At 37.3% G+C, this 25306-nt stretch overlaps 2 protein-coding genes across 2 annotated transcripts; one reads left to right on the plus strand and one right to left on the minus strand.

Moving 5' to 3' along the window:
- The first annotated feature begins 3214 nt into the window (after positions 1-3214).
- Positions 3215-14646, plus strand: LOC144649135 (uncharacterized). The gene is made up of 10 exons (XM_078508590.1): positions 3215-3340; positions 3484-3711; positions 5915-6087; positions 7444-7545; positions 8379-8494; positions 9206-9337; positions 10036-10148; positions 10405-10454; positions 10908-11001; positions 12080-14646. The coding sequence occupies exons 2-10, from the start codon at positions 3499-3501 to the stop codon at positions 12662-12664; spliced, it is 1578 nt and encodes a 525-aa protein (XP_078364716.1). The 5' UTR covers positions 3215-3340; positions 3484-3498; the 3' UTR covers positions 12665-14646.
- Positions 14647-18117: 3471 nt separating this feature from the next.
- Positions 18118-25071, minus strand: LOC144649136 (docking protein 2-like). The gene is made up of 4 exons (XM_078508591.1): positions 24581-25071; positions 21099-21411; positions 19922-20141; positions 18118-19346 (listed from the first exon to the last, which is right to left on the minus strand). Exons 1-4 carry the CDS (start codon positions 24674-24676, stop codon positions 19136-19138), a joined length of 840 nt encoding a protein of 279 aa, XP_078364717.1. The 5' UTR covers positions 24677-25071; the 3' UTR covers positions 18118-19135.
- Positions 25072-25306: the final 235 nt, after the last annotated feature.

Here is a 25306-nt window from a genome sequence, read left to right on the forward strand (position 1 = left end):
ATCTGTTGATTTCTCGCAAGAGCTCGTGTGCTAAGAGATCGTGGCCATCTTTGTAAACATGCGACAAGTAAACGTGTCTTGACTGTGTTCCGCGCAACAATATTTTGGTCGTTATCTTCTTTACTGAAATGTATAATGAAACAATTTATTAGTAGTCGGTGTTTGTGATATCCGGAATCGATTTATCAAGGTCTCGGTAAGTTATCAGCAAGGCTGAAACTGATAACACCGGCTTACCTCCGGATATCACAAAACCTCTTCCATTAATTGTTAATTCACATGGCTTCAATCTGCGGAAACTATCAAAGCGTCCAAACACGATAAACTCTTTGATTTCAGAGTGCTTTTTCTTTCTTTCTTTCTTTCTTTCTTTCTTTCTTTCTTTCTTTCTTTCTTTCTTTCTTTTTTTACTTTTTTTTCCCTGCTAGGGGAGCAAGGATGGCGCAGTGGTGAGAGTGCTCATCCCCGGCTTAATGTGTGGGTTGAGTTTGTTGTTGGTTCTCGTCCTTGCTCCGAAGGTTTTTCTCCGGGTTCTCCGGTTTTCCCCCCTCCACAAAAACCAATGCAACACTTCCAAATTCCAATTCGATCGGGAATACACGGCCCCACACGCTTATAGCTTTAATCCTTATTTAGACTTGCTCCAAGTCGCTCGTTAGATTCGCAGGAGACCGCTGGATACAGAAACGGAGGGCGCGCGCGGGCATGAGAAACAAAATGGCGGAGGATCGTGGCGGAACCAGCGACTTGTCTCACCTGCAGCGCGCCAATTCTGAAATATGGCGTCACCGGTGGATTTTTCCACCGGTGATGCCATCGAGATAACGCGAACTTACTTAGGCTATGTTTACACGGGAAACGGGACCAGCATAGGTATTCCGCGCGATCTCTCGCGCGCGATTTCAAAGGCGGTTTTACTCAAGTGGTTTTTCGCGCTTGATTTCAACGCGATTTTATTTAAGGAGGCTCACAACTGAGTTTTACGGTCGTCTGAGGCCTGGGTCCAAACCTCGCGAATCACGCGCGTCACTCGCGGGAATTTTCAGCCATGAAAAAGAAAAACAAACATGGCGGCGCGTAAATTTTTTGTCGAAGTCTATTTTTGTCCAGTTTTCAGAGAAAATCGCGTTTTCACGACATTTTTAGCCGCAAAGAGTCTTTATTGTTACTATTAGCTGAAGAAAAAAATGTTTGCCGATCAGCATACATGGTGTCGAGGAGAAAATTTTATGTACGCGCTGCGATCGATCGTGTAGACCCCGGAGTGGACTTCCAACCAAACCTACGAAATTCCCGAAACTAAAGGATGCGATACACGTTTACTTCTCTATCTTTCGTTTGGCGGCTTTGTCTGTGGCTTCGCACCTGGGGACCAGGTAGCTCGGTAGCACATTCTGCTCATGCTGTTATGCACTTATCATTGGCTTTCCCGGGGGTTGACCCCGGGACACCCCCGGGGATTTGTTTTCAGGCTCAAACAAAATCCTTCTATATCCCTGGGGTATGGGGCATAAAATCCACACCAAATTCCCCTCCCCAGGGGCTAAGATGAAGGCAAATTACGTTTTTCATTTACAATAAAAACAGACAAATCTGTCTATTTTTTTGGCAATTTTTTAAATTTAACGTTAAATCCGTAACGTAAGCCCCAAAATTAAACATTGCACATTTGCAGGATTTTAGTCATATCCAGACAAAACCGGTCGAAGAAAATAAAGTTGACAAGATGTGTTGCTGTGTGCTGCTCACTAGTATTTTTTAGAAAATAAAAAAATTGGAGAAAATAAAGCAAGTTGACAAGATCTGTTGCTGTGTGCTGCTCACTAGTATTTTTTAGAAAATAAAAAAATTGGAGAAAATAAAGCAAGTTGACAAGATCTGTTGCTGTGTGCTGCTCACTAGTATTTTTTAAAAAAATTCATCGAAACCCTCGGCAAGGATAGACTTTCTTTTCCTTCTTGTGATATCCCACGCTTTGTATAACGGCATTGCGATAAATAAATACCGCAAGAAACACTGCAGACCTCCAAAAAATATCATACAATTATCACAAATGACGGGACGGTCGATCATCTACACGTTCATCCGGGATTTTGAAAGTGGTGTACCACAGACCAGTGTCAAACAAATCCTGGGGGTGCATCCCAGGGCTTGACGCGTTCGTTTCCAAAACAAAACAATGTCCCTTCCCCGCGGGACAATTTTTTTTTTCAAAAATGCACCATTCCCCGCATGTTCCCGGGGTTTCCCGGGGGTGTCCCGGGGGTCAACCCCCGGGAAAGCCAATGATAAGTGTTCTCAGTAGGCCTCAGTAGTACATGGAAATAAGCATACGGTAAGCACAAACACAAGAAAACAATTCTTTTTGTTGTCTTTGTAAAATCACGGCATACTTACTTTACTTAATGACTAAAGAAAAGGAGAGCTAAAGTAAAGCTCTTACTGTCACATTTATATCAGGTAATATACGATTAATTAAAAAAAACTGTGTACAGCCTTAAAGAAAACTTATGAAGAAGAAAAAAAATAAAAGTAAAGCAATAAAGCTGTAGCTAATTTTTCTGCAACATATGAAGAAAGCAGTGATTCGCAGTTAGTCATGTACCATAAAAATTATTTTACCCCACCTCTCATCTGTTTTTAAGTCCCCCTCTCTGATAAGCCCCCTCTGGATGTTCATTTTGATATTAAAGCTCCTTCCCCCGCAACCACGATCCAAGGGTTTTTCATTAACCCCCTCCCCCCCCCCCCCCACCTCCCATCCGTACATGGTACGTACATCGTGACAATTGATCGGCAACAAGAAAACAAGGTAACGTTATATTTTAAAAGTTATTTATCCACTTCATTTACTTTCTATACTTACTACTTTGTGAAAATATGTTACTAGACAGCACTAAAACACGAAAAAAACCCACTTAATTTCTTTATTTTTATTAGGTCTTGGAAAGTAATAAGCCCCCTGGGGACTTACAGAGCTTTTTACGGTATTTTGTCTTTATCGAGCGCTAAATTAAAAAACAAACAACTCTGAGTTCGCTTGGTCTCAAAAATTTCGGAAATAAAAGTTTCTACATAGTTTTTATGTTATTTTTTTTTTGTTGTAAGGTTGCGTATTTTCGTTCTTTCGATGATGCCGTTATTGACGTCACAAATACGTCAAAATGGCTTCCTTTTCTATTTATCAATCTCCATAGCAACAAAGGTCCATTCCCCCTCGTCCACCCCCTCTTCGCAGATAAACATCCATGGTGACAATGGCGATCGGCGGCTTGGTTCATTTAGCGAAAATTAGTTAGCTTTTGTAGACGATAACGGACGCCGATCTTCGATATATTTTGTAAGTTTCATTGACAAAGTATCCAAACTCTTGCTTTATTTCATAGAAGATGCCTTTCGATAATCTAGGCCGTGAAAATTCGATTGTATCTGATTTAAACCAGACACGAAGGTGCGATTTTCCGATTTTCTCTTTCATTGCAGATCGTGGATAATATAATGACCCCTGTTCACGGAGCGAACGGGACGGCAACTTCGTCAAGGGCTTCGTCGACAGTTGTTATGAACCAGAAGGAACGGATAAATGGCTGGTCATGTCCATGGCATCCTTTACAGTTCGTTGCTTGGTTTTTCCTTTTCGCTTTCTCTGTATCTCACTTCGGCGTGTTTGTCTTCTATCTCCCGAAAGAGTGGCAAGCAGCTGGAATCATTGTATCCTTTTGTGATGTTAGATTTTAATTTCGCAGCCTTTTTGCGACTGTGATCAGTCTGCAATGTGCGCTTTTTGCCACGAAGATGATAAATGAAAGTTTAAAAACGATTTAAATATGTTGGCGTGAATCATAATAAAATCCATTGATTTTCTTGCCCATGTTATTTTTAAAAGCTTATAAGTAAGATTGTTCTAACTTTCAAGCTTATGACTGATCGTGAAGTTTTTTATACATGTCTGCACATCAAGAAGTTAGTTTTACATGTAGATGGACGTTATGTAGCACATAGGTACACTAATTTTTCTCTCGACTTTCTGAAAAGCTGGAATAAGGAATCAATATAACAGAGTCATTAATGACCATGATGAATGTAAGACACCATTTATGTACATGTATTCATATGTTTAAAACAATGACTTTTCAGTTTATTTCCATGAAGTAATCTTATGTTTTGGTTTCGAACATGTTTTCGTGATGTAAAATTGATCTTTCTTCTTGATCATTCGCGTTTATAAACTGTGTAAAGACTGGTATTCCTCGTATGTTTTTGTGTCAACTTGATGTTTAGCTTTACAAGCTAAAACTACATGTATAAAAAGAAAGAAAAATATTTTTTATGCTTAAAAATTATGTTTTGGCGATAAGTCACTTTCCTCCGCTTGTAACACTGTGTTTTTAGGTGTGAACATAACTTTTTAAATGAACTGAAGCTTAAGTACATTGGGCATTTATAATGTTATTTGATACGTACTAGTAATGAACATCCTGAAAAAGGAAATATTAAAAAATAAGCTGAATCAATGGTAGACCACACATACAGACACACACGCAAGGTAAAGGAAATGGTATGGGATTCTGGATGTTTGTAGAACCAGAATCGAAGATAAGTTATATCCTACAGTTTTGACTTAGACTGCAAGCTCAGGGTTTTTATCAGCTGATACCATACAGTATAAGAGGCCTTCCAAGGGGTTGTCTGATGTCCCTTTTTTCGCTCATTTCAAAGCCACTTGTTGCCTATTTGGTGAGGAAAATGTTATCGCTGACACAAATACAATGCATACACCCTGTCAGTGCTAGATTCTGTTGGATGTCGGTGCTCTGAAACAAGACTGTGCACATGTACACTGTACATGTACATGAGAAGCTCAGTTTTTAACATTTGCATAACTTTTCAATAGTTAATGTATAATAAATCATTTCTGATAGATTTTTTTTCAGGTGGTTTATTATTTTTACTCAGTAGTAGTAGTAGTAGAGTGCTTGCCAATGCAAATGGCCAAAAAGTAAGATTGACCAAGACATATACAGTGAAACCTCAGTTGTTTCTGGCTCGTAAAAAAGATGTCAAGGTTCGCCGTCCCGAAAAGTCTCGCATTTACCATTTAAATAACATCCCTCTTAATGACCGCCCTGGTAAGAAAAGGTATTACTGTACAAGTAAAAAATAATGTACTAGTAATAATTTCTAATTAATGATACCAGCTAGCTAGCTCCCTTAAATACATTTTTAATTTCAAAAGGATGTGGGAATAAGATTCATTGCCAACATTGTTGCAGTTACATTGTTGCAGTTATTTGCATCAATGTTATAAGAAATCTGTAAGCTTGAAAATTTACTTTTGTTTGAAACAGAACTGCTTAACATTAGCACTGCAGGATGTTAATATGTTATGTTAATTTAAAATTTTGTGTACATAAGTTCAATATAAGATCAATTGTCTTCTAACATTGACGTTAGTTTTCAGTATAGAACTCATTACTTTCCCATTCTCATCATTTCCTGTAAATTTAAAAAATAATGCAAAAATATTGGTTTCAATTGGTAATAATTGCACAATACATACAAATTAAATTTACTATTTGGGAAACATGTACATTGATGATCCTGGCCAAATTTGAAGCTCTAATAAATTTTATTGGTGAATCTATAAATTTTATTAGTGAATCTAATTTGTAAGAAATAAATGTTATAGTATTAATTTACTAAAATTGAAAACCCAATCATTCCGTTTAAAAAGTAATCAGCATTAGGGAAGTACTAAGTACTGCAGATTGTTAATTGACACAAACAAAATGACAGATGCATGATCGAGACTAAGCTGGTTGAAAATTCATAAAAAGTAAAAAGTTGTCAGGGAGCAACAGATCTTTTTAGGAGAAAAAGGGTAATAATTATATTTCTTGACCAGTGAGTTTAGATTCCAGGTGGCATCTGTGCTATACACATCATATATCACCTGATGGCACTGACATTTGACCCGGCAGATCCTAACATCAGAGGCGGTACAAAGAAAACTAAAGCAATTTTTGACAGAAGCCAACATCAACATGTCATTGAGAATTGCCATTGTTATATTTGCCAAGCAGATGTGTAAGTTTTTTACTTGATCATAGAAATGCACTTCTTGTTCTATATGACAGAAGATCGATCTTTTATCATTTGGGTGAATGACAATCTACCAGTCACCTTTGTTATGTGACTGCGTCAGATTTCATTCACAATGTAATTGTTCAAAAAACATTCTGACTACATCCAATCCGTTGCTAATGCACACCTCCCGAAAGTTTATAAGTTCAACGATATAAGAGGCCTTGCCAAGGGGGTAATTCCCGTGTCGCTTGTCTAAATTTAAAAATGCGCCGTGTCACTGTTTTATCAAACTTCGCGTCGCTGTGGGTAGTAAAATTGAAGGAAAATTTCTTGTCCTTGTCGGAATGTAAGTTTTTCCGCAAGGGTTGTCGTTGGAATTTAGCCTGGCAGGGCCTCATATAACCCTGACACAAACAGTACTTTGTGTACTGTACATCTCAAATATCCTCCCATCCAAGTAAGTGGACACTTCCTTGTTTATTTTGTGCTCATTAACCTCACCATACATACACTGTATTTGTACATACATACATAAACTTTATTTAAGTGTCAATGGTATTTTGCTAAAGAGCTTATTGGGGACACTAAAATAAATTTACAAAATATAAAATATAAAAATACTAATATTATATAAATAGATATAAAATATAAAATATAAGAACACTAATATTATATAAATAGATAAATATATATAAAATATAAAAATACTAATATTATAAAAATAGATATATCGATAGATAGTTAAAATGACACAGATATGTTTTTAAAATTCTAATAATAATTCTTATGTCAGGTTTCTCCTAATGTTTTGCTAGTATCCAATTTTTCATTGTGATGGAGCATAATAATGATAGTAAAAGCGTCTTCAGCCCAAGAATGCAACATAAAGCCACCACTCGACACAGTCAGTCGAAATGCACTTTACCTGAATACAGTCAAATGTCCCCCTACCTGATATATATATTTGAAACAAATTTTCATTTCTTTAGAGGTTTTAAAAATTGGGATTCTTTTAACAGATTGTATACATATTTAAGTTTAAACCCTATACAGTTCAGTACCGCTCAAAAGTAAGTTACCACCCTCTCGCGAGACGAGACACTCGTCTCGCAAGACGCTTAAAAAAACTGCAAGTTCACGGCTCTAACTTCTCTCGAGATTTAAATTACCCATGCATTGTTAACCATACATGTAAAAACAATAAGTGAGCGAGCATGGCCTAGTAAGCAAAGATTACCTGTGGTTGAAAACAGATACCCTGAATATCACTTGTATTCCAAAGCAAAAGTCTTATTCAAAGTTGTATGTTTTAAATCGAAATCATTTCTTTATTAAAATTATATCTTTGTTCAACAGTGGCCCCAAAAGCAAACATTGTTCTGTCTGTAACAAGTGTGTATCTGATTTTGATCATCATTGTAAATGGCTCAACAACTGTGTTGGAGGCCAGAATTATAGGTAAGCAAACTGTTTCTTTGGTCAATGTTGACAGTAGTTGTTAAACTGGAACTGGGATGTACCAATTTAACTGTTTTTTAAACACCCAACAATGATATACCTGCCAAAGGCGTGAGATTTTTATCCAAAGAGTGCCAGGATTTCCAAGGACGATACGACCAGATGTTCTGAACATATCCCGATCCCAGTGCGTGAACGTGTTTTGCTAAACACATCTTCCTTCCCAATACTTTTCGTGTCAAAACTCTGAGATTTCGGGGAAAGTATCGTCATTTACTCATTTAGTATACATGAATTTTTCATTCTCACGTTTGGTTTGAGTTTAGTACACATTTTTTGGAAAGTGGGTCGGTTATGGTTGTAATAACTCACATTTTTCGACTAGACATGAGAAATTGGTTCATACATGTAAGCATAAGTTGGGGTGAAATCAAAGTTTTCTACTTGCAGACGTGAGACTCACGTCTAAGGCGTGAGAGTTGACAGATATACAATGACCAAACATGCAACATGGAGCCAATGGGCATTGATTTTGTTCTTTCAACAAATATGTGGATTTTTCGTGATGCCTTCATAGAGTTTCAATTTCTTTTGCAAGGCTAAGAAAGTGTTGGGCTCACAGAAAGAATAGTACTCTTATTCACTACCCCTAATAATTTTTAATTGGGGCAGTCAGTGGGGGCATGGAGTGGAGGAAGGGGCATTGACCAGAGTTTTAGGGTATAGTATTATGGAAAGCGTTTATATTTAATAATATTGGAAAACATTAAATATAAAAAAAATGTAAAAAAAAATTTTCCTTATTTATGCTCCTCCTCTTCTTTGCTTTACAGATTGTTTATTGGTTGCATTGCCAGTGCCTTTGTTTTGGCATTATTGGTATTTGCAATTACTCTTTATATCTTTATCATGTACTTTGTAGACAGAGACAGTTTGAAGTCCTTAACAGGTACAGCTAAATTACCATGATTAATGTATGTTGTAAAATTCATGGGGCAGGCTCCGGCAAATTGACCAGCTGTGAACACTTCTTTGCCCAACATCTGAACCGACTTGAGTTTACCAAAGAGGGAAGGGCCTTTTAGGCGCCTATTATATAATACATATTTACATATTAGATAATTATATAATTTTCTTTTTTTCTTTTATACAATTTTGCGTTCACGCACACATTTTAACGAGCGCTTGCACTCCTGGGTGTCGCATGGTTAAATTAAGTATTGTTGTTGTATTGTTGTTGTTTGCTGATACTTTGCCCGAGTGCAAAACCCTGATGCCTATATCTGCTCCAATCCTTAATGAATCCCCTGGAAATTGTGCTATACATGTATATATATAGTTCTATATGAATATTATATTATATAATATTAAGGGCCTTGAACTTGGACTCCATGAAGCAAGGTTGGTTAATTACTGTGATTGTGATGCTAACAATACTAAAAGAAATAGCTAGTGATAAGACATGAACTTTTACGTTCATGATATGGATGCCATTTAGGACCTCTCCAATCTGACATTTTGTTTTTACAAAATTATGTTTATTATATAGCAAATATCAAAACTTCAGGTGGATGTACAGTATAGCATTATTTTTTTATTAATTTTTGTGCTATAATTATTGTAATCATATTTACTAAGTTTATTTTTTTTTATCTTTCAGGAGGACAATTCAAAGTTTTTGTACCCATCACGTCAGATGTTGCATTTGTGACATACGCTGGAGTTGTAGTGGCGTTGTTGCTTCTTTCTATAGCTCTTCTAGGGCATCTCCTAGGATTTCATATTTATTTAAGTAAGTACTCCTCTTCGCCGGTATATAACAACATAAAGTATGTTAGTTCAAATTCCAAGTGAAACAAATTTGATTGATTGACTTACTGATTGATTGATCTATCTATCCACCCATGGATACGTCCATTCTTCCATCCATCAACTCATCCATAAATCCATAGTATCAGCATCAAATGTTTATAGATCATGTGAGAAGTCACTCCCAAAGGGATGAAAACTAATTATGCACAAACGTTTTGCTGGCATTACAGCTGATAGCAGCGTTTATTTCAAACTTGACCTGGTGGACCTAGTGTTAATTTGACTCTGCAGATAATTCTTGCCCGGTATTTATTTAGTAACGGTTTTTAGTCATTATTTTTGACAGACATGTATCTTTCCATTGTACCTGCAACTTATTATACCTCGAATAAATGTTTGAGGGGCTCATTTATGACTACTCCACCTTACTGAGTCCCAGCATTTATTCGGGACCCAACGTTTTATTAAGAAAATACAATAATGATTTTGTCCCAAGACTAAAAACACAAACTCAATTATCCTTAACTCTGGAGGCTCAAGGGCCTGTCTACTTACATTTGAGCAGTACTCATACATGTAAAAGACCATTCACCACACCTCATTAAGTATCAAGAGGGAGAAAGTAAACGTATATATATGTTTTTTAAAAATGTTTCTTTTTATCTCTCTTTTCAACAGTGTGTCATAAAATATCTACATATGAATTCATAGTCAGTTCAAGAGACAGCAGACCTAATCTTTCTGATGTTAAAGCAGGCAGCAAGTCTCCAGCAAGTAGAAAATTATTTAAGGTATTGTTTGCTTCAGAGATATGTAAGCTACCTAAGCTAACTGTAAGCTAACCAGGGTGCTATTTAGGCTTACTGTTGTGCCATTTAAGCTAACCAAATTGCTATTTAGGCTAACTCGAATGGATCGCACGCCTCGCTTCCCTTGTTCTTTGTGATGACCCCTCCGATTTAATAATAAATCAGAAATTTTTGTAGTACTTTGCATATATCAGCTATTCAGTGAGCTTATAGTTTGTCTCAATTTATTCCTTTATAGAATAAAGTAAAACCTGAAGAAGACAGAAGAGAAAGTGTTGAACCTGTTAGGTGAGTGTGACTTACAATGTAGTTTATGGAGAATTTATGTCAACAGGTGTGCATGCCCATGCAAGTACTATTTCCTCGTTTACGCTCACTGTTTTGCTTCCACTGCACTTCTTTCGCCTGCTCCATGCAGTGAAAACCTTTAGATTGTTAATTATTTACGAAGTAGATATTTTAAATTTTAAATTTAGATTGTAATATTAGTTAGGGGACCTAAATAGGGATGACCTCATGGTCCGCCTTTTCAGATACCACTTGTGTGATACCATTTGTGTGTTTTGAATAAAGTATTATTATTATTTATTATTTCAGATACCACTTGTGTGGTCAGCATATATGTTAAAGGAACCCCTTAATATTAAGAAGGTTAAGCTACAACAACAACAATTAACCATTTTATTTTTAGGGCTCTTATTATTTCATTTTCATTTTTTTCTTCAATGCAATTTTTTCCAGGTTTGAAATAAGTGATAACGGCAGATCAGAGGGATCCGAGGACACCCTTCCCAACGAGACAACTGTGAAGTTTATAAGTGAAGTCAGTTCTAAGGTATGTTTCTTGGTTGCAAGCTGAAAAATGTGTTCTCTTACCTAATAGAAAGGTCGTAGTGCTTGTATGTACGTACATGTAGTTAGCTTTCTTGTCTCATCGCCACTCGCTGAAATGTTTGGTTCAGTTTTGACAATGTTTTGTCGTATTTGTTAGTTTCTTAAAGTTCATACTCAGGGAGCTAGCAAACAACAACAACTTCAATGGATTGGTTGAATACTTCACCTCCCACGCTAATTTTTTTTCATCAACATCATCATTATCATCATTTATTTGCCACTTCAGAATTAAACATCCACGTATTGGTTACTTTTATTTGAGTTGATCAACAATAGCAAAACCGGCTCAATATGTAGTTATCAAGAATGTCCCATTTTCGAGGTACCACTTTGCCCCGTTTCCAAATGTTGCCTGGGCAAAAGACGATTTATAGATAGCTGCCTACCGGAAAAGTACATTTTACATTTCCCCTCTGTCTAATGCTTTTCTCTCAAACTTCAATTTTTCAGTAAGTCCCCCTTCTGTTAAGCCCCGCTTCCCCCCACCCCGCCGATTTTTTTTTTTTTTTTTTTTACTGTTTAATACACCTGTGGAGATGCGCTATTGAACAGAAATAAAACTTAATGTCAAGTGCGCTAGGTAATACCCCCGCCTTTGATAAGCCTTCTCTCACCACCAAAGTTTTTGAAGGGAATTAAGCTTCCCTGGGTGCTTACCAGGGTCGTAACCAGGTATATTTTTTCATCGCTGATCCCAAATTTTAGCTCTGAATTTTGATCCCTGATCCCCAAAATGTGGCAACATTTGATCCCTGATTCCATTCTGATCCCATCTGATTGGCCGATCCAGATCCCATGACTTGTGACCCGGGATCCTGGGTCCATGATCCCGATCCCGAGGTTGTGATCCCGATCCCAAGGCTGTGATCCCTGATCCCATATACCTGGTTACGACCCTGGCTTACAGTATTATTGTTTCTTCCATGTGCACACTACTTGATTTTTCTCCCGGAAGACTGAAATGTTTGCGTTTCCTTCTTGAAACAAGGACTCACATATCTCTCTTTATTTCACACCAGGCCGCTGCTAAACAGCACAAATCCAGCACGGAACAAGAACCGTCACAAAGCCAGGATTCACCATCTAAACAACCCTCGGTCATAAAAGGCTATTCGCCTCAAGGCATCACCGAACCGGCCTCTTCAGAAGAGTCCCTGAAAGAAATTACACCCACCACCCCTCGGATTGTCATTCAACAGCCAGCAAGCGGGGGCATGGCTTCCACGCTGGAGCGACACGCGGGAATTCCCATCGACCAATCCAGTGTTAACACGTCATCAGCCCGACCGGGGCCTAGTGGGGTGACGTTTGAAGACGATGGCGAAGAACTCGTTCCCAGTCCTCGGAAAAAGAAAAAGAGGAAGGTTCGAGTCGACGAGGGATTGAACACAGGGACTGGAAACATTGAAGAGTGCGAACTCGTTGAGGTTGTTACTAAAGGTAGCACACAAGGACATGTAAATAATGGACAAGATAATGTAGACGCTGCAATTCCGAGGAAAAAGAAGAAGAAAAAGGCTAAAAGCTCTGCGCCAGAGAGCTTGCCTCCTGTTATAACTCGCCCTGCAAGGCGGCCTCTGCCGCCTTTACAACTTGAAGATTAGGACAGAGATGGTCCTATAGAATTAAATTAAAAAATTTTCATGGAAAGGAAAACATCTCAGCCATCAAATGACTGTTGGTGTACACTGAGTGTACATAAATGAACTACTAGGCGATCTTAAGGTATATTTTAACTTTATTAATCGGGCGGGGCCTGGGCCCGATTCATAATCTGTGTCAAATTTTTTTGTTTTGTCGGTAAATCGATCCAGACCCACGCGGCCCAGCCGGCTCTTCTGTAACAGTCACGCAAGATTTAATATTTAATAGCATAAGCAATCAGCCGATCACTCGCGTTTAACATGAACACTCTGCTCTCTGAAATGTATAATTTTGTTCCATTCCATATTTTACAAGAAGAGAGGGTTGAATATAATCACATAGCGAAAACAAAGACCGCTTGGACATGTTCAAGCTATTTAAAACTACCACTATGTCAGACCCATGTCACGCGATCTCTCGCTTGTAGCTATAAATAATCATTCACCTATTTTCTGTTTGAATACTCTGCGCTCTGTTTGTGTGAAATATTTATTGTTGTGTTACTCAAGCGTTTGGCTCGGAGCTAGTACAAGTCGTACAATTTACCCGGAACGTGTTAAATATTGCAAAACGACGACTTATTTTCTGGATATCCCAATTTTTGTTTTGAGTTTACGGTATTTTGAGAATCGAAACGTAAGTTGCAAGCTCAGCAAGAATATGTCAAAGCACGGGATACACGTCATCGCGCCAGGGGAATTACCAAAAGCCTGTCGAAAGACACTCAACGGAGAAACACAGTAGGATGGCCTTAGTCTACTCTTTATTTTGACGTGATTTGGCTTTCTTTTAAATGAACTGGTTTGGGTTTATTTTATTGAACATTCGGAACAAAATAAATATTTGCATGCGTAAGCAGGCATTTTTCCGGCTAGGCCGGCATGTGGTTTTAAAAAGCAAAAGATGATGTGGTAAAGGAACTTCATGTCACGTTCACTCCGTGACTAACGCAAACACGACTTGTGTGTTTCTCAAGTGACTGCTTTTCTAAAGATTTTACTGTGCAGCGCCGTGCCTTAAAGCCAAAGCACTGAAAGAGGTCAGGTGGTCAAACATTACCCGCACGATTATAAACTGCTTGCAGTTCTTGTTTTACAAGTTTTAAAGAGAAATTCCCTGGCTATCCCACTCACTACATACTTATCGATAAAATTGCCGTTTTAGCTAGGTATTTAGAATTACGAAAATATCGAACAATTTTATGCCAGGGCTCAAGAAGTAGCCCAGAATCCTATTTTTGCGAAACTCTTAAGGCTCTTTGAAATTAATAGTACATGTATCTATTTCTTATTGCTCAATAGTAGAATATTTATTCCATTCACAAGAGCCTGTTAAATAAATAAAGTTTTATTAAGAAATAGACATTAAAAAAAATCATGCCTTCATTTTTAAGAGAGTAGCTATTTACACGTAAATCAGTTATTTTCTGAATAGATTGTATAATACATAGGATTGTACGATAATTCTAAAGAAGAAAAGTCCATCGTCAAGAAAAGACAATTTTATCGCCATGAATTGGGTTTTATTGTGTTAATATTTTGTGATCTCGATTCAGAATTTTCTAGATGTCTACTTCAAAAGTAGCGCTCTTCAGCGTACCGTTTTATTTATAATTGGCTTTTTACTGTTATTAAATATCCATCTAAATTTTCTGCACGTACTTTCAAACACAGTTGTTTTGAATGTATAGTAATATTTATATGCACTGTCTTTAAATTTAAAGCATTATTTATTAAGTAAAGACAAACGAATCTTCTGTTTTTACTAAGATATAAGTTCGTGTAGAGTTCTGTTCAGGTCATGATAGCGATCGACTTTGCCTCTATACTTGTGTTTGTTAGTTTTAATGTAGAATTCTTTTAAGACTTAACAGTATTGTACTGTCAATAAATGGAAGCTCTTTCTCAAATTCAAAAAACAACGTCAACAAGAATAAAGTATTGTTAATATTAATGTGCTTGTCAACAATCATTTAAAAGTGGTTTTCTAAAATCACAGTTCCGTTTTCCCGAGTTTGTTGTGTTTAGGCAGTTGGAAAGTTATTTGATTTTGATATTGTTTTATCATCAACAAAATGACCCTTTCACTAATTGAAAAATATCAAACGGAATTTCACCAGACGATCAAACTTGGCCTGATCACGAAACTGCGACTGTAGTCGAAGATTATGCCTCTTGATCTTTAGCTACCTGCGCTCAAAGAAATTAGATGAAACAAAAAATAGTTTAGTCTTCGCACCTTTTGATTCTTGCATATACCTTTTACAGAAAAAAAAAAAAAAAGATAAAATATTTCCGTTGTGAGTAAATATTGATAACTGATTTTATAACCCAACAGCATTAAACAGAGTTGAAATAACGTGCGAACTGAACACAAATACCCTGCGATATTGTATAGCTTGCTATTTTGAACAGTTAGTTGTCTCGTTGCCATGGAAAAAGAAAACGGGTGCGCTTTTTCAATTCTTGTGTTTAGTGTCGCTGTACATTTTTACTCGTCATTTGTATACAAATTTGTATTTCGACTCAACCCAACGGGCTCGCCAAAATACTGAAAATACCGCAAGACTCGTTAAAATATACAATGATACTACAAACTGAAATGTCTAGTAAGATATGAATTCAATTTGATGTCCTTTTGGATCATTTGTGTTGGGCGGGGACCTGTAAGTACACCCTTGCCGGTTCGAGCGTTTAGTCTTGCATAGTTGCACCTGAAGTTAGTACAAGCAATCTGTGCACATACCGTTATTTTGTCTTATTTTGCCTTAGCTTGAAGCTCAGCCCGTTTTCACTTGTCTTCAATTCAGTTCACAAATGCCTGCAGTTTAGCAGCTTGCGTGCGTAGCGGTCGCAATAAAAAAAAATGGACAGGAAAGAATTCAAAAACGAAGAAATTTAAGCCTGTAGTATTTCCCGGCCGTTTGCACTCGAGAATTTTTTTTTTCTGTATTCACGTGTTTCAGAAGTCCAATAAACGTGTGTCTATATATAAGGGCGGCGACAAAACTCTTCCAGCCGGATTAGTTTATTGATCGCTGGGGACAACATCAACAAATTTGGAGATTATAGTTTGGATAGGACCAACCTGTTCAGGCACGCATGGACAACATTGGCTGATAAATTGAACTGATTACATCTGAATTTGGCAGACGTCTGGCCCTTCATGGCGTTCTTTGTAACGTAGCATACATTGCAGGAGTGGATTGATCGATGGCAAAGTGTATTTAATGTACACATGGACAATTCAGATTTAGATGCTTTGCCGAAGCAATATGTACTGAAATAAAAAAATGTTCACCATATTTCAAGTGAGAAGTGTTCCTTTTAACTTAAGTGTACATCAATATGACAATATCTGTTTACATTCAAAAAACTAAATATGGAACTTAAAGAGCACTTGATAGTGCTTATTCCAAACTCAGTTCAAGTCACTGAAAACAATATCTAGCAATGCAATATCTAGGGCAGTTTAAAATAAGATTTTTCCCACGTTATTATAGCTATGTTAGTCAGTCACCGCTCTTATTTCCGGCGAAACTCTCTTACTTCAGTAATTGATTTCCAGAATGCTCTATTAAGCCACCCCTTTTCTTTTAGCCCTCGTCTGAAAGCCAGTTATAGTTTTTTTAACACCTCCCTCCCCCCCCCGTTTTATCCCCCTGCCCTTCCCTCTGGATAGTAGAGATGATGACAATTTATAAATAAGAAAACAAGATAACTTCACATCTTTGTTATCCATCCACCACATTTCCTTTTCATAATTAGTATTTTGTGAAAGTGCGTTACTAAACAGCACTAAACACATTTATAAAAATTCCCCCATTATTTGATTCATATGTGCTCTAACAAAAATTTTTCGAAGTAAGGTTCCGCCCCACCCCTCCCCCCAATGAAAATGGTCTTGATAAGAAATAACCCGCCCGCGGCGGCTTAATATATGTTGCGACTGAGAGTGCGTTTTCGATTATTACCGGTAAATTCAATAAAAGTGATGAACTATAGGGATCGATTTAACTACATCCACGTCATGCAAAAACGGAGATATTTGAAAACCTATAATTTAACGCTATGGAAAACAGAAGATCGGTGTTTGGTGTCGTATTTACTCGTGTACATGCCTGAGTAACAATGCATTATGTCTATTTTTGTATGTAGTCTGATTTACTAGCTAGACAGTCCGATCTCTTGCTGTCTGGTAGCACAGCCTGGCGGCGAATCGAATCCGGCGTCGGAATTCAATGTCACCATCACCGTTTTTAACAACAGATTTGGCGTCCCGCACGAAAGGAAGAAAAATTTCGTTTCTAAAACACTGCCATTTGCACTGCTTGGAAAGCGTTTGGAAAGTGTATGTTTTAAGTAAAAAATGAGATCAACGTTTTTCATCGAGTACGGAAGGAAGCGCAAAACATGAAAAATGCCTTTTTCGCGATGACAAAAAAGATCCCTTTTCCCTACAAGAAAACCGCTACAAGTAAGAAAAAACTCGCCCTTACTTACGAACAATCGGTCACAATTTTAATATGACCTACTGAACCGATCATTTACTTTAAATTCTTGTTTCCTGTTCCGCGCCTCGCCCAGGATGTTTATAAAGAACTCACCCACCTGGTATTTTCGCGCGCCAAACAGGAACACTTGCTCCGCTACGCAGACTAAAAAGTTACACGCATTGGCTGTGGCAAACCAGAGTTAATACTGGGCAAACGTTTTCGCAAAACTTATCAGCGCAAGCACGTCACTGTTTGCTTATATTGCTCGCCTCACCTGTGTGCATTCCCTTGAATGACCGTTTACAAGTTGAGAGAAAATGCCTGCTTTGTCTTTGTCCCTTGCTCAGGATATTACCTGTAGAAATGGCTTCCAAATAAGTCCTTTTTCCAGATTTTTAGCAATGCCCTTCGTATAATGTAAGAGTTGACAATCAAATGTTTGAATCTTTCATTGAAACCAGGAGCTATTGTAGCTGGCAAAATATGATCACGAAACACGAGTAAAACTGAGTCCTAGTCCGCCGTGAACTCGTGATTAGCATCGCCAACGCCTTATCACTAAAGGAGTCGTGAACTCCAGTTCAAAATGTGAAGTGTTTTCACTCGGGTACACTCCGGGTTATGGGGCGCCAAGTGTATATTTTTCGTTCAGAAATTTTATTGTAAACGATGTGAATTTAGTTGCCACTAGCGACGTGGGACAAAGAAAAAATATTTTCACACGCTATAAAAACAACGGTACGTTAACCTTGAAGCCCGTTCCGGTCTTTCAACCATTTTAAATATTTTGGTATGAGGTACCCAGGACCAGAGGAATTTCCGCGCGGGTGGAACTCGGCGAGACATGACCGACGCTGGAAACCGTGCAAGAAAAACCTCTGGCGCCCAGGGTACGATCAAGGAGGCTGGGAAAATTACTCCGATTTTTTCACTTTTATTTGTAAAAGTTCTTCTCTCCACGTAAGTTGCACGTAACTTTACAACACATTTCATGTGACGAACACAATCAAAGGTATTGAAAACCCAGACTGCAAAAACTGAATGACAATTAAAATAAATATATACAAGGTTAAAAACTATTTAAATAATTTGTCATGTAAAACAACTTTGAACGACTTGTGAGTTAGTTGCAGTATGACCAAGTGGATGAAAGCACAGGACAACCATCCTGCTGTCACATAATGAATTTGAACCCAACTGAATTAGTTCGTTCAGGACTTTTTTCTTATCGTTAATCACGAGCAATTTTTTCCAGGCGTGCAGATCAAAGAAATAATTTCAGCTGCATTGAAAAAAGCAGTTTTCAAAAAGTTTACTTCAAAATTATTCACAGGTTTTATTTATCAAAGGCATCACCTCACCGAACCAGTGGCTGCAGAACATTTTTAAATGCTCTAAAACACTTCAACAGTACAGAGAGAAATTTTTATCCAGCCTCTTTTTTGCGCAACTGCAGACGCTGTTCGATCAGTCCAGTTTGAAATGTTTTTGCCAATATTTAGTTTAATTATTTCTTATTTGCGAATGCACCTCATTACTCAAATGCTGTAATTTGTAAAGACAGACAGACAAGCCGTCCATCACACAGCTGGAAACTTTAAAAGCATCCCCTCTTTCTGATTGGTTGTTGCACGATTGAAGTTTTCATGTGCAAGAAAATACCAATCAGAGACATTACAAGGATCCCAAATGTGTCTTGAGCAAGAATTGGGTACGTGGGAGAACGTCGTTTTTGCTTAAAGCAACTCAGAACTTGCAGCACAGGATGGTAGAAACATTTAAAAGCACTGAAACATTATGCCAAGGTTTTCTTTGTTCCAGGAACAAACTTGCTTCTATCGATGCTGGTGTTGCTGGGTCATTAATTTTGACCTTGCCTTTCCTGAGACACATATCTCTTTTGACTGGTAGCTTAATTGCCATACTGCAGTGACCATCACGAGAATGAGTTACTAGTCAGACTATCCACAGTCTCATTTTCAGACGATCTTGTACAGGGTACAGAGTCCAAGGAAGGTCTCCTGTGTCTCTCATGCTGAAGGTGCCTTATGCTGGCAAGTTTTTGAGTTTGCAGTTTGACGCATTCCAAGATTTCCCGCCCCTGTTGGGTCAGGAATTGAAAATGGCCTTCACCTGTTTTACAGCCTCTAAAAGAACAAAGCAAAAAGGTCTTGGAGTCAGCCGGAATGCACAGAAAATTGCCTCTACATGTATCAGACACATCACCTAGCAAGGGCTGTTTCTACAGTACCATGTCGTGTTGATCAAGTACAACTCAATTCACCATGAACATCGTTCTAAACTTTCTGTAAGTATGCTGGCCATAGACTAGCATATTTTTTATAAAAGCGGTGTGGATACTGGTCTAAAAATTTCTTTCTTTTTTTGAGGGGGGGGGGGGGGGGGAGGGTTGGGTGTGGCTAAAGTTCACTTTGACCTGGACTGAGGGGTACATGTACATGTACTAACTCCCTTAGGAGGCATTATTGTAGCAAATGTAAAAATTTGAAATTGTGGAACACCTTACGGGTCTGGTACCAAACACAACTTTCTATCTCCAAAAGTTATGGCAAACACCCCCCCCCCCCCCATAGTGCCAAACAGTTACAGAGAGCACCCAGGCAGGACTGACTCAGGTTCTTAGCTTATAAACTGTGTTATTAGTATGTTTACTTTCACCGTTTATCAGGTTAAGTTCCAGACAAAATGGCAACTCTCTTACCTGGCTGCTTGAAATGTTAACACTTTGTCTATATCTTGAAGATGGGAAAGTCTTTGAAGTCTAAATCGTGGAAGATGATCCAACTCCCATTCTAATACTCTTTCTCCTGTTTTCGCACTATGAAGGCATAAATATTCCTTGCGAACTGTCATAAGATAGTTGCCTGTAAGTTCAAGTTTATCTGAGTCCTCTGTAGGAATAACATTTACTTCATAAAGTCCTGTGAAAGAAACAAGATTTTGCATTGAATTACTATATACATGCCATCATAGTATTGTCTGTTTACGTTCAACTTGGTTTAAAAACCACATTTGCAAAAAATCATTAACCACCAATGGTCATAAAGAGCTGGTTTTCAAAATTCAAAATGGTCACTACTGATACTTTAATTATCAAAGACATGACAATTACCAAAGGTAAGATTAATCTTTGTTTATCTCTATTTACTTAATTGTTAAACAGCACCCCTTTAAAACAGTGTTCTTTGCACTGATGGGTTATCCTGTTTTGACAATTATTACGTTGTCAATTATTATTTAGCCATTTGTAACTTCACTTTTTTGAGATATCGCCAATTTAGGGTTTGCTTTAAAAATGAAATTGGATCCTGCTTCTGGTCCAATCTCAAAAGCGTGCAAACTCGCTCGAGTACTTCCTCTCCTTTCATGACCCCTCACAAGACAACTTTTCAGTCACATTATCATATCAAGGCCCAGGTGTACTTCCTAACCTGTGGTTACCCCTAGTTATCATTAAGTACCGGGTATAAATTAAGGGGGAACTGGAGGGAGGGAACTCAGGGGATAAGTAAAGATCTTCCTCTTTTTTATATTTTTTTTTTTTTTTTTTTTTTTTTTTTTTTTATTTTTTGTATTCTTTTTTTTTTTTTTTTTTTTTTTTTTTTTTCTTTTTTTTTTTTTTTTTTTTTTTTTTTTTTTTTTTTTTTTTTTTTTTTTTTTTTTTTTTTTTTTTTTTGGTTTGGGCCCCTTAAAATGGGAAGTCTATGGGAAGTGGGAGAAGAGAAGGCAGGAAGCAGGATTCTCAACATTGCAGGAACTGGGAGAATTAACTTGTAAAAGATTTGACAAGGAAAAAATGTGATGCTGGAAAATGATAGCAAAAAGGCTTGGAAAACTACTTATAATACAGTGTAATTACATGTAAAGTATATACCCACCATAAATATCTCCAGCTTGCACAGATGGGTAAAGTTTTGGTTCAGGAAGTACAAGTTCTTTAATAAGTTGAATCCATTCGAGTGTTTCCTTTTCTGTATCTGCACTCAAAAAAAGTTTGATTTCTATTCCCACAAGTAAGAAGCTATAACTATGAGTCCTTGAATGTGCTTGTGACACTGAAGTTAAATCTTCCAGTGAAATGCTTGTGCGATGTTTACCCTCGGAGCAAGCTTTTTCTGTCAGATAATATTCCAAACGAGGTTGTCCTCGAGGAGACTTCCGTCTCAAAACAAACCATTTTCTTTTCCAAATCTAAAACAGAGAACAAAGTTTTAATTAAAAGTTAAATAAAAGAGAATTAATTGTCAATAATATACATGTATATTATTTATCTGACCTTGAACATAGACACATAAATAATGTACCAAAAAAACATTAAGATCCAACCATTTGTTTAACTGAATTGCCCGACAAAATTATAGTTTGACATTGTACAAAGAAACCAAATCAAAATAAAAACAAAAAACACTTTATAATGGATTCAACAAAATACAATCATGTAGCCTCACAGAATTTTAGCCAATTTCATGGGTCTTGTCTTATCAAAATCTTTGGGGTTGCCTTTAATATCAGAGTTTTAGTTTCTTTTGCAAGGGTTGGAAAGTCATGGCCCTGGATGGCACTTGGGACAAACAGGATGTTGTGGACAATGTTTTTCTTGACCTTGTCTGAGACAATCTGAAACATTGTATTTGGAGTGGCACTCGGACACAAAATTACCCATCACTGTAAAAATAATATTCAATTAAGGGAGAGAAGACCGGGTTGCATTTAATCGAATCAACACAAATTTCTGTATTTACCTTCTTAATGCAAGTGTTGGAAACGATGTGGAAGTTCCTAGAAGGTGGGTTGTACATGTACGTCACCGAACACTGACAGGACATGTTGAAAGGGCACTGCCATTAGCGGGAAATTATGAGCAAAATGCTGCATGTGCATTATGATTCAGACTGCAGAGGCTACACAACAGTTGCCCTGGCCTATATTGATCTTTCTTTTCATTTGAATTATCTTGGTGAGAGCTGATTTCCCAACGGATGGAAATATTCGGTTGAACTGATTGACACTTACATGTACAGTATCACAAGAAGAACTTTTTTGTTAAACTTTGCTGTTCGTAAAAAGACCTGCTTTGAAGCAGGACGATGGCCCCTTTAAAGATTTGATGTCAGGAATCATGACAGGAATCTTTATTGGTTATTAAGACAAACATGTCATGATGAAATCTGAAGTGCAACCTGGGCCTTAAGCTCATGGAAAAGATATCAATCTTTCTGTTTTGCAAGTCTAGAATTTACCATAAGACACCCCTTATTAACGTTGCCATCTGTTGGAGACGTCATAAAGTTGTCTGTTAGTGTAATAAATAAATTTCTTTTTTGTTTTTCATTTATTAATTCATTGTAATTTAGGTATCTTTAAATAGCATGTGACCTAACCCCTTGACAAAACAGATGTCTTGGCTTATTCCAAACAATAAACATGTGCACAAATGGCACTTTGCCAATCTAATATAGAAAACAACAAGTAGATGAGGCCAGGTGTAAGATAAAAACATGGCGCAAGCACCAGCCAACAACCTGCCGACAATAAACAACAACTGTGTGCACTAATTGGAGAGTTACAATTTCAATGACAGATATTTTTGTTCTTTTGAAGAGTAAATTAATTCATTTAGCTCCTACCTTGAAATATTACAGTTCTCCTTAGAATATATTTCTTGTGAATGTTGGTTAGTTCTAAGAATTATTTGCTTGAACATCAAGACAATATCCCATAATTATCACGTTTCGTTTTGTTAGATGACAATTTAATAAATATTATTAAGAGATATTGACTGTCAATCAGTCTTGAAAATAAAGAGTTTAAACCTGGAAGCAAAAGTGGTCACCAGTTACAATTTTAAATTTGCAAGTTAAACCTTGAAACGATTAGTTGTCAAAAAATATCTACTGTAAAAAAAAAAACAGTCTTAGCCATAATAAATTCGACGCTAAAATGATACAAAAACATAGCTCTCACACATGCTTTACGAATATTGTTTTTAGTGTTATTTTGTTTGTTCAAACTTGTTTTTTTACCCCCCACCTCCTGAGAAGAAAATTAAAGGAAATTACTCATAACTTAAATCCAGCGTAAATTTCAGAAACTGTGAAGTCAACAGGAAAGCTGAGGTTGTTTATTGAAAATTGTAATTAAATATTTTTGTGCCGAATGATATATGTGACTGAAAATTTTGCATGCGAGCTGGCGACTAGCTAGCGAAATACATCAACACCTAGACATGTAAAAGATATCAATTTTCTGTGTATTTCTGTACCAAAAAATAGCTTTAAGCGGTGTCGCAACCTTTCATCTGTTTCATGCATGTACGTAGACTAAAAAAAATCTGTGTACTTCTCATACGTAAACGAAAGGAAATCTTTTGAAAGCCCAATATAGATTAAAGTGCATTCTTTTTACGATGTTTACGCTTTCCGAACTTTTGTTCACGAAGCGCATGCATTTTTCATTCAAGATATATGTCAACTGTACAGGTCTTCCACACACACAAAAACAAATGCGCCTAAAGGCTTACAACTCGGAGGAAATTTTTGCTTCGTCTTTATCATGAAAACCGAATTTTGTTTATTACGACTGGAACAATAAGCTTAAATTTCCAACAGGAATTTTGATATCGAGAGGTTATAAATCTCGACCTCCGCCAAGGTTTAGTCTGCACTTGTTTACGAACACGCCGAAACTTATCGCCTTTGAAACGAAAGCAAGCGAATTCATTCATGGATCCCATTAACTATAGTTTAGAAATAACATTTAAGAGTTCTGCAAGTTGTTCTCCAGGATTCTAAAAGCAGTTTTCGCAGAAGTAAGCTTATCTCACGATAAAAGATCTTGTACCATTTTAATCAAAGTTGTCAATTTTTAAGTCAGAATTTCAACAAGAAAAAAAGTCGACTCCAAAATTTCGAAATCAGTCTTGAATGCTTTGACTCAAACGATTACTGAACCTAACTAATCAAAGTAAAAACTAGCAATATTAAATTTCAAATGTCGATGAATTTACAATGCGTCCCAGCAGCTGAACAACTTGTTTACCAGCAAAACGCGTCGAGTGAGGGCTAAAAGAGTAGCCGATTCTCTCTATTTTTGGCTGCTATTTGCAAACAAGAATTGACCCGTGTATTTTGCTTTTATCTATTAGAACAGGCATTGCTTTGAATTAGATGCACAAGAAGACGAACTAAATGTGCAGTGCTTGACACAAATCAGAGTAAACAGTAGCCATTACTTATGCAGTCATTCATTCGCTTGTACGTGAACAGAATATATTAAAAACACTCGCCTGACTTTCTTTTGAAAGAAACAGTTTATCAGATGCTATCAACGACAGAAAAAATTCTTAATTATCATAACTTGCCTTGTGTGTGAGCTTTCTCTGTTTTCGCGGCAACTTCATCTCCAGAAAGCCACACTTGACCAAATCCTCCACGTAACTCGCCATGTTAACTTTCATCTTCCACAAATTACACTGGCGTCCGAAAATTTCCCCGTGAGCATCGAAACGCGTTAAGAAGAGGCAAAAAGTGTTGGCAATCTACTCCCTTGAGTAACAAGACGTGGAACTGTACGTAAACATCGTTAAGCAGCCTGTTCGAGGCGAAACCTTGAAAAGTACTAGTTGTTTGTCAACGGACTGCTATTGTTTTTCACCTCGCATGCTGTTGTCGTGTTGTGAGGGTGGGAGACGCTAGTTCCAGTTCTTTGGCGCGCCGTCAATAGCAACGACAAGTCACGCAGCCACAAAAACCTCAGTTCTGCCCTCGAAAATAAACCATAAATTATCCGTTTACAGCAACGGACACTGTATGCTACTATTAAAATTCGTAGGTTAGCAAATAAAAAATTCCTCTCGGAATATCGAACAAGGTACACTACAGAAATTTTAAGTTAAAAATCACGCGACAAACCGTACGCTTGAATGGGTTTGACCTCATCGGCTCTATAAATATTGTGTTTTACACGAACAAGCGCGTTTAAACATTTCCAAAGGGCAACTCAAAGGCCGGTTAAGAGATATCCGGTGTTTTATTTCGTGTTTTCGTGTTTTTGCACTGTAACTGTTATTTTTGCCTGCGGCGTTTAG

The sequence above is a fragment of the Oculina patagonica genome, chromosome 4, assembly GCF_052425735.1.
Source record: "Oculina patagonica isolate OP01 chromosome 4, crgOcupat, whole genome shotgun sequence".
Classification (NCBI taxonomy): domain Eukaryota; kingdom Metazoa; phylum Cnidaria; class Anthozoa; order Scleractinia; family Oculinidae; genus Oculina; species Oculina patagonica.

Excerpts from the sequence above, each read along its gene's own strand:
- LOC144649135 (XM_078508590.1), top strand. The coding sequence starts at position 3,499 with ATGACCCCTGTTCACGGAGCGAACGGGACGGCAACTTCGTCAAGGGCT. Across the intron at positions 9,338-10,035 it reads AGGATTTCATATTTATTTAA|TGTGTCATAAAATATCTACA; the intron begins GTAAGTACTCCT and ends TCTTTTCAACAG. Across the intron at positions 10,149-10,404 it reads CAAGTAGAAAATTATTTAAG|AATAAAGTAAAACCTGAAGA; the intron begins GTATTGTTTGCT and ends ATTCCTTTATAG.
- LOC144649136 (XM_078508591.1), bottom strand. The coding sequence starts at position 24,676 with ATGAAAGTTAACATGGCGAGTTACGTGGAGGATTTGGTCAAGTGTGGC. Across the intron at positions 21,412-24,580 it reads AGAGAAAGCTCACACACAAG|ATTTGGAAAAGAAAATGGTT; the intron begins GCAAGTTATGAT and ends TCTCTGTTTTAG. Across the intron at positions 20,142-21,098 it reads GCAAGCTGGAGATATTTATG|GACTTTATGAAGTAAATGTT; the intron begins GTGGGTATATAC and ends TTTCTTTCACAG.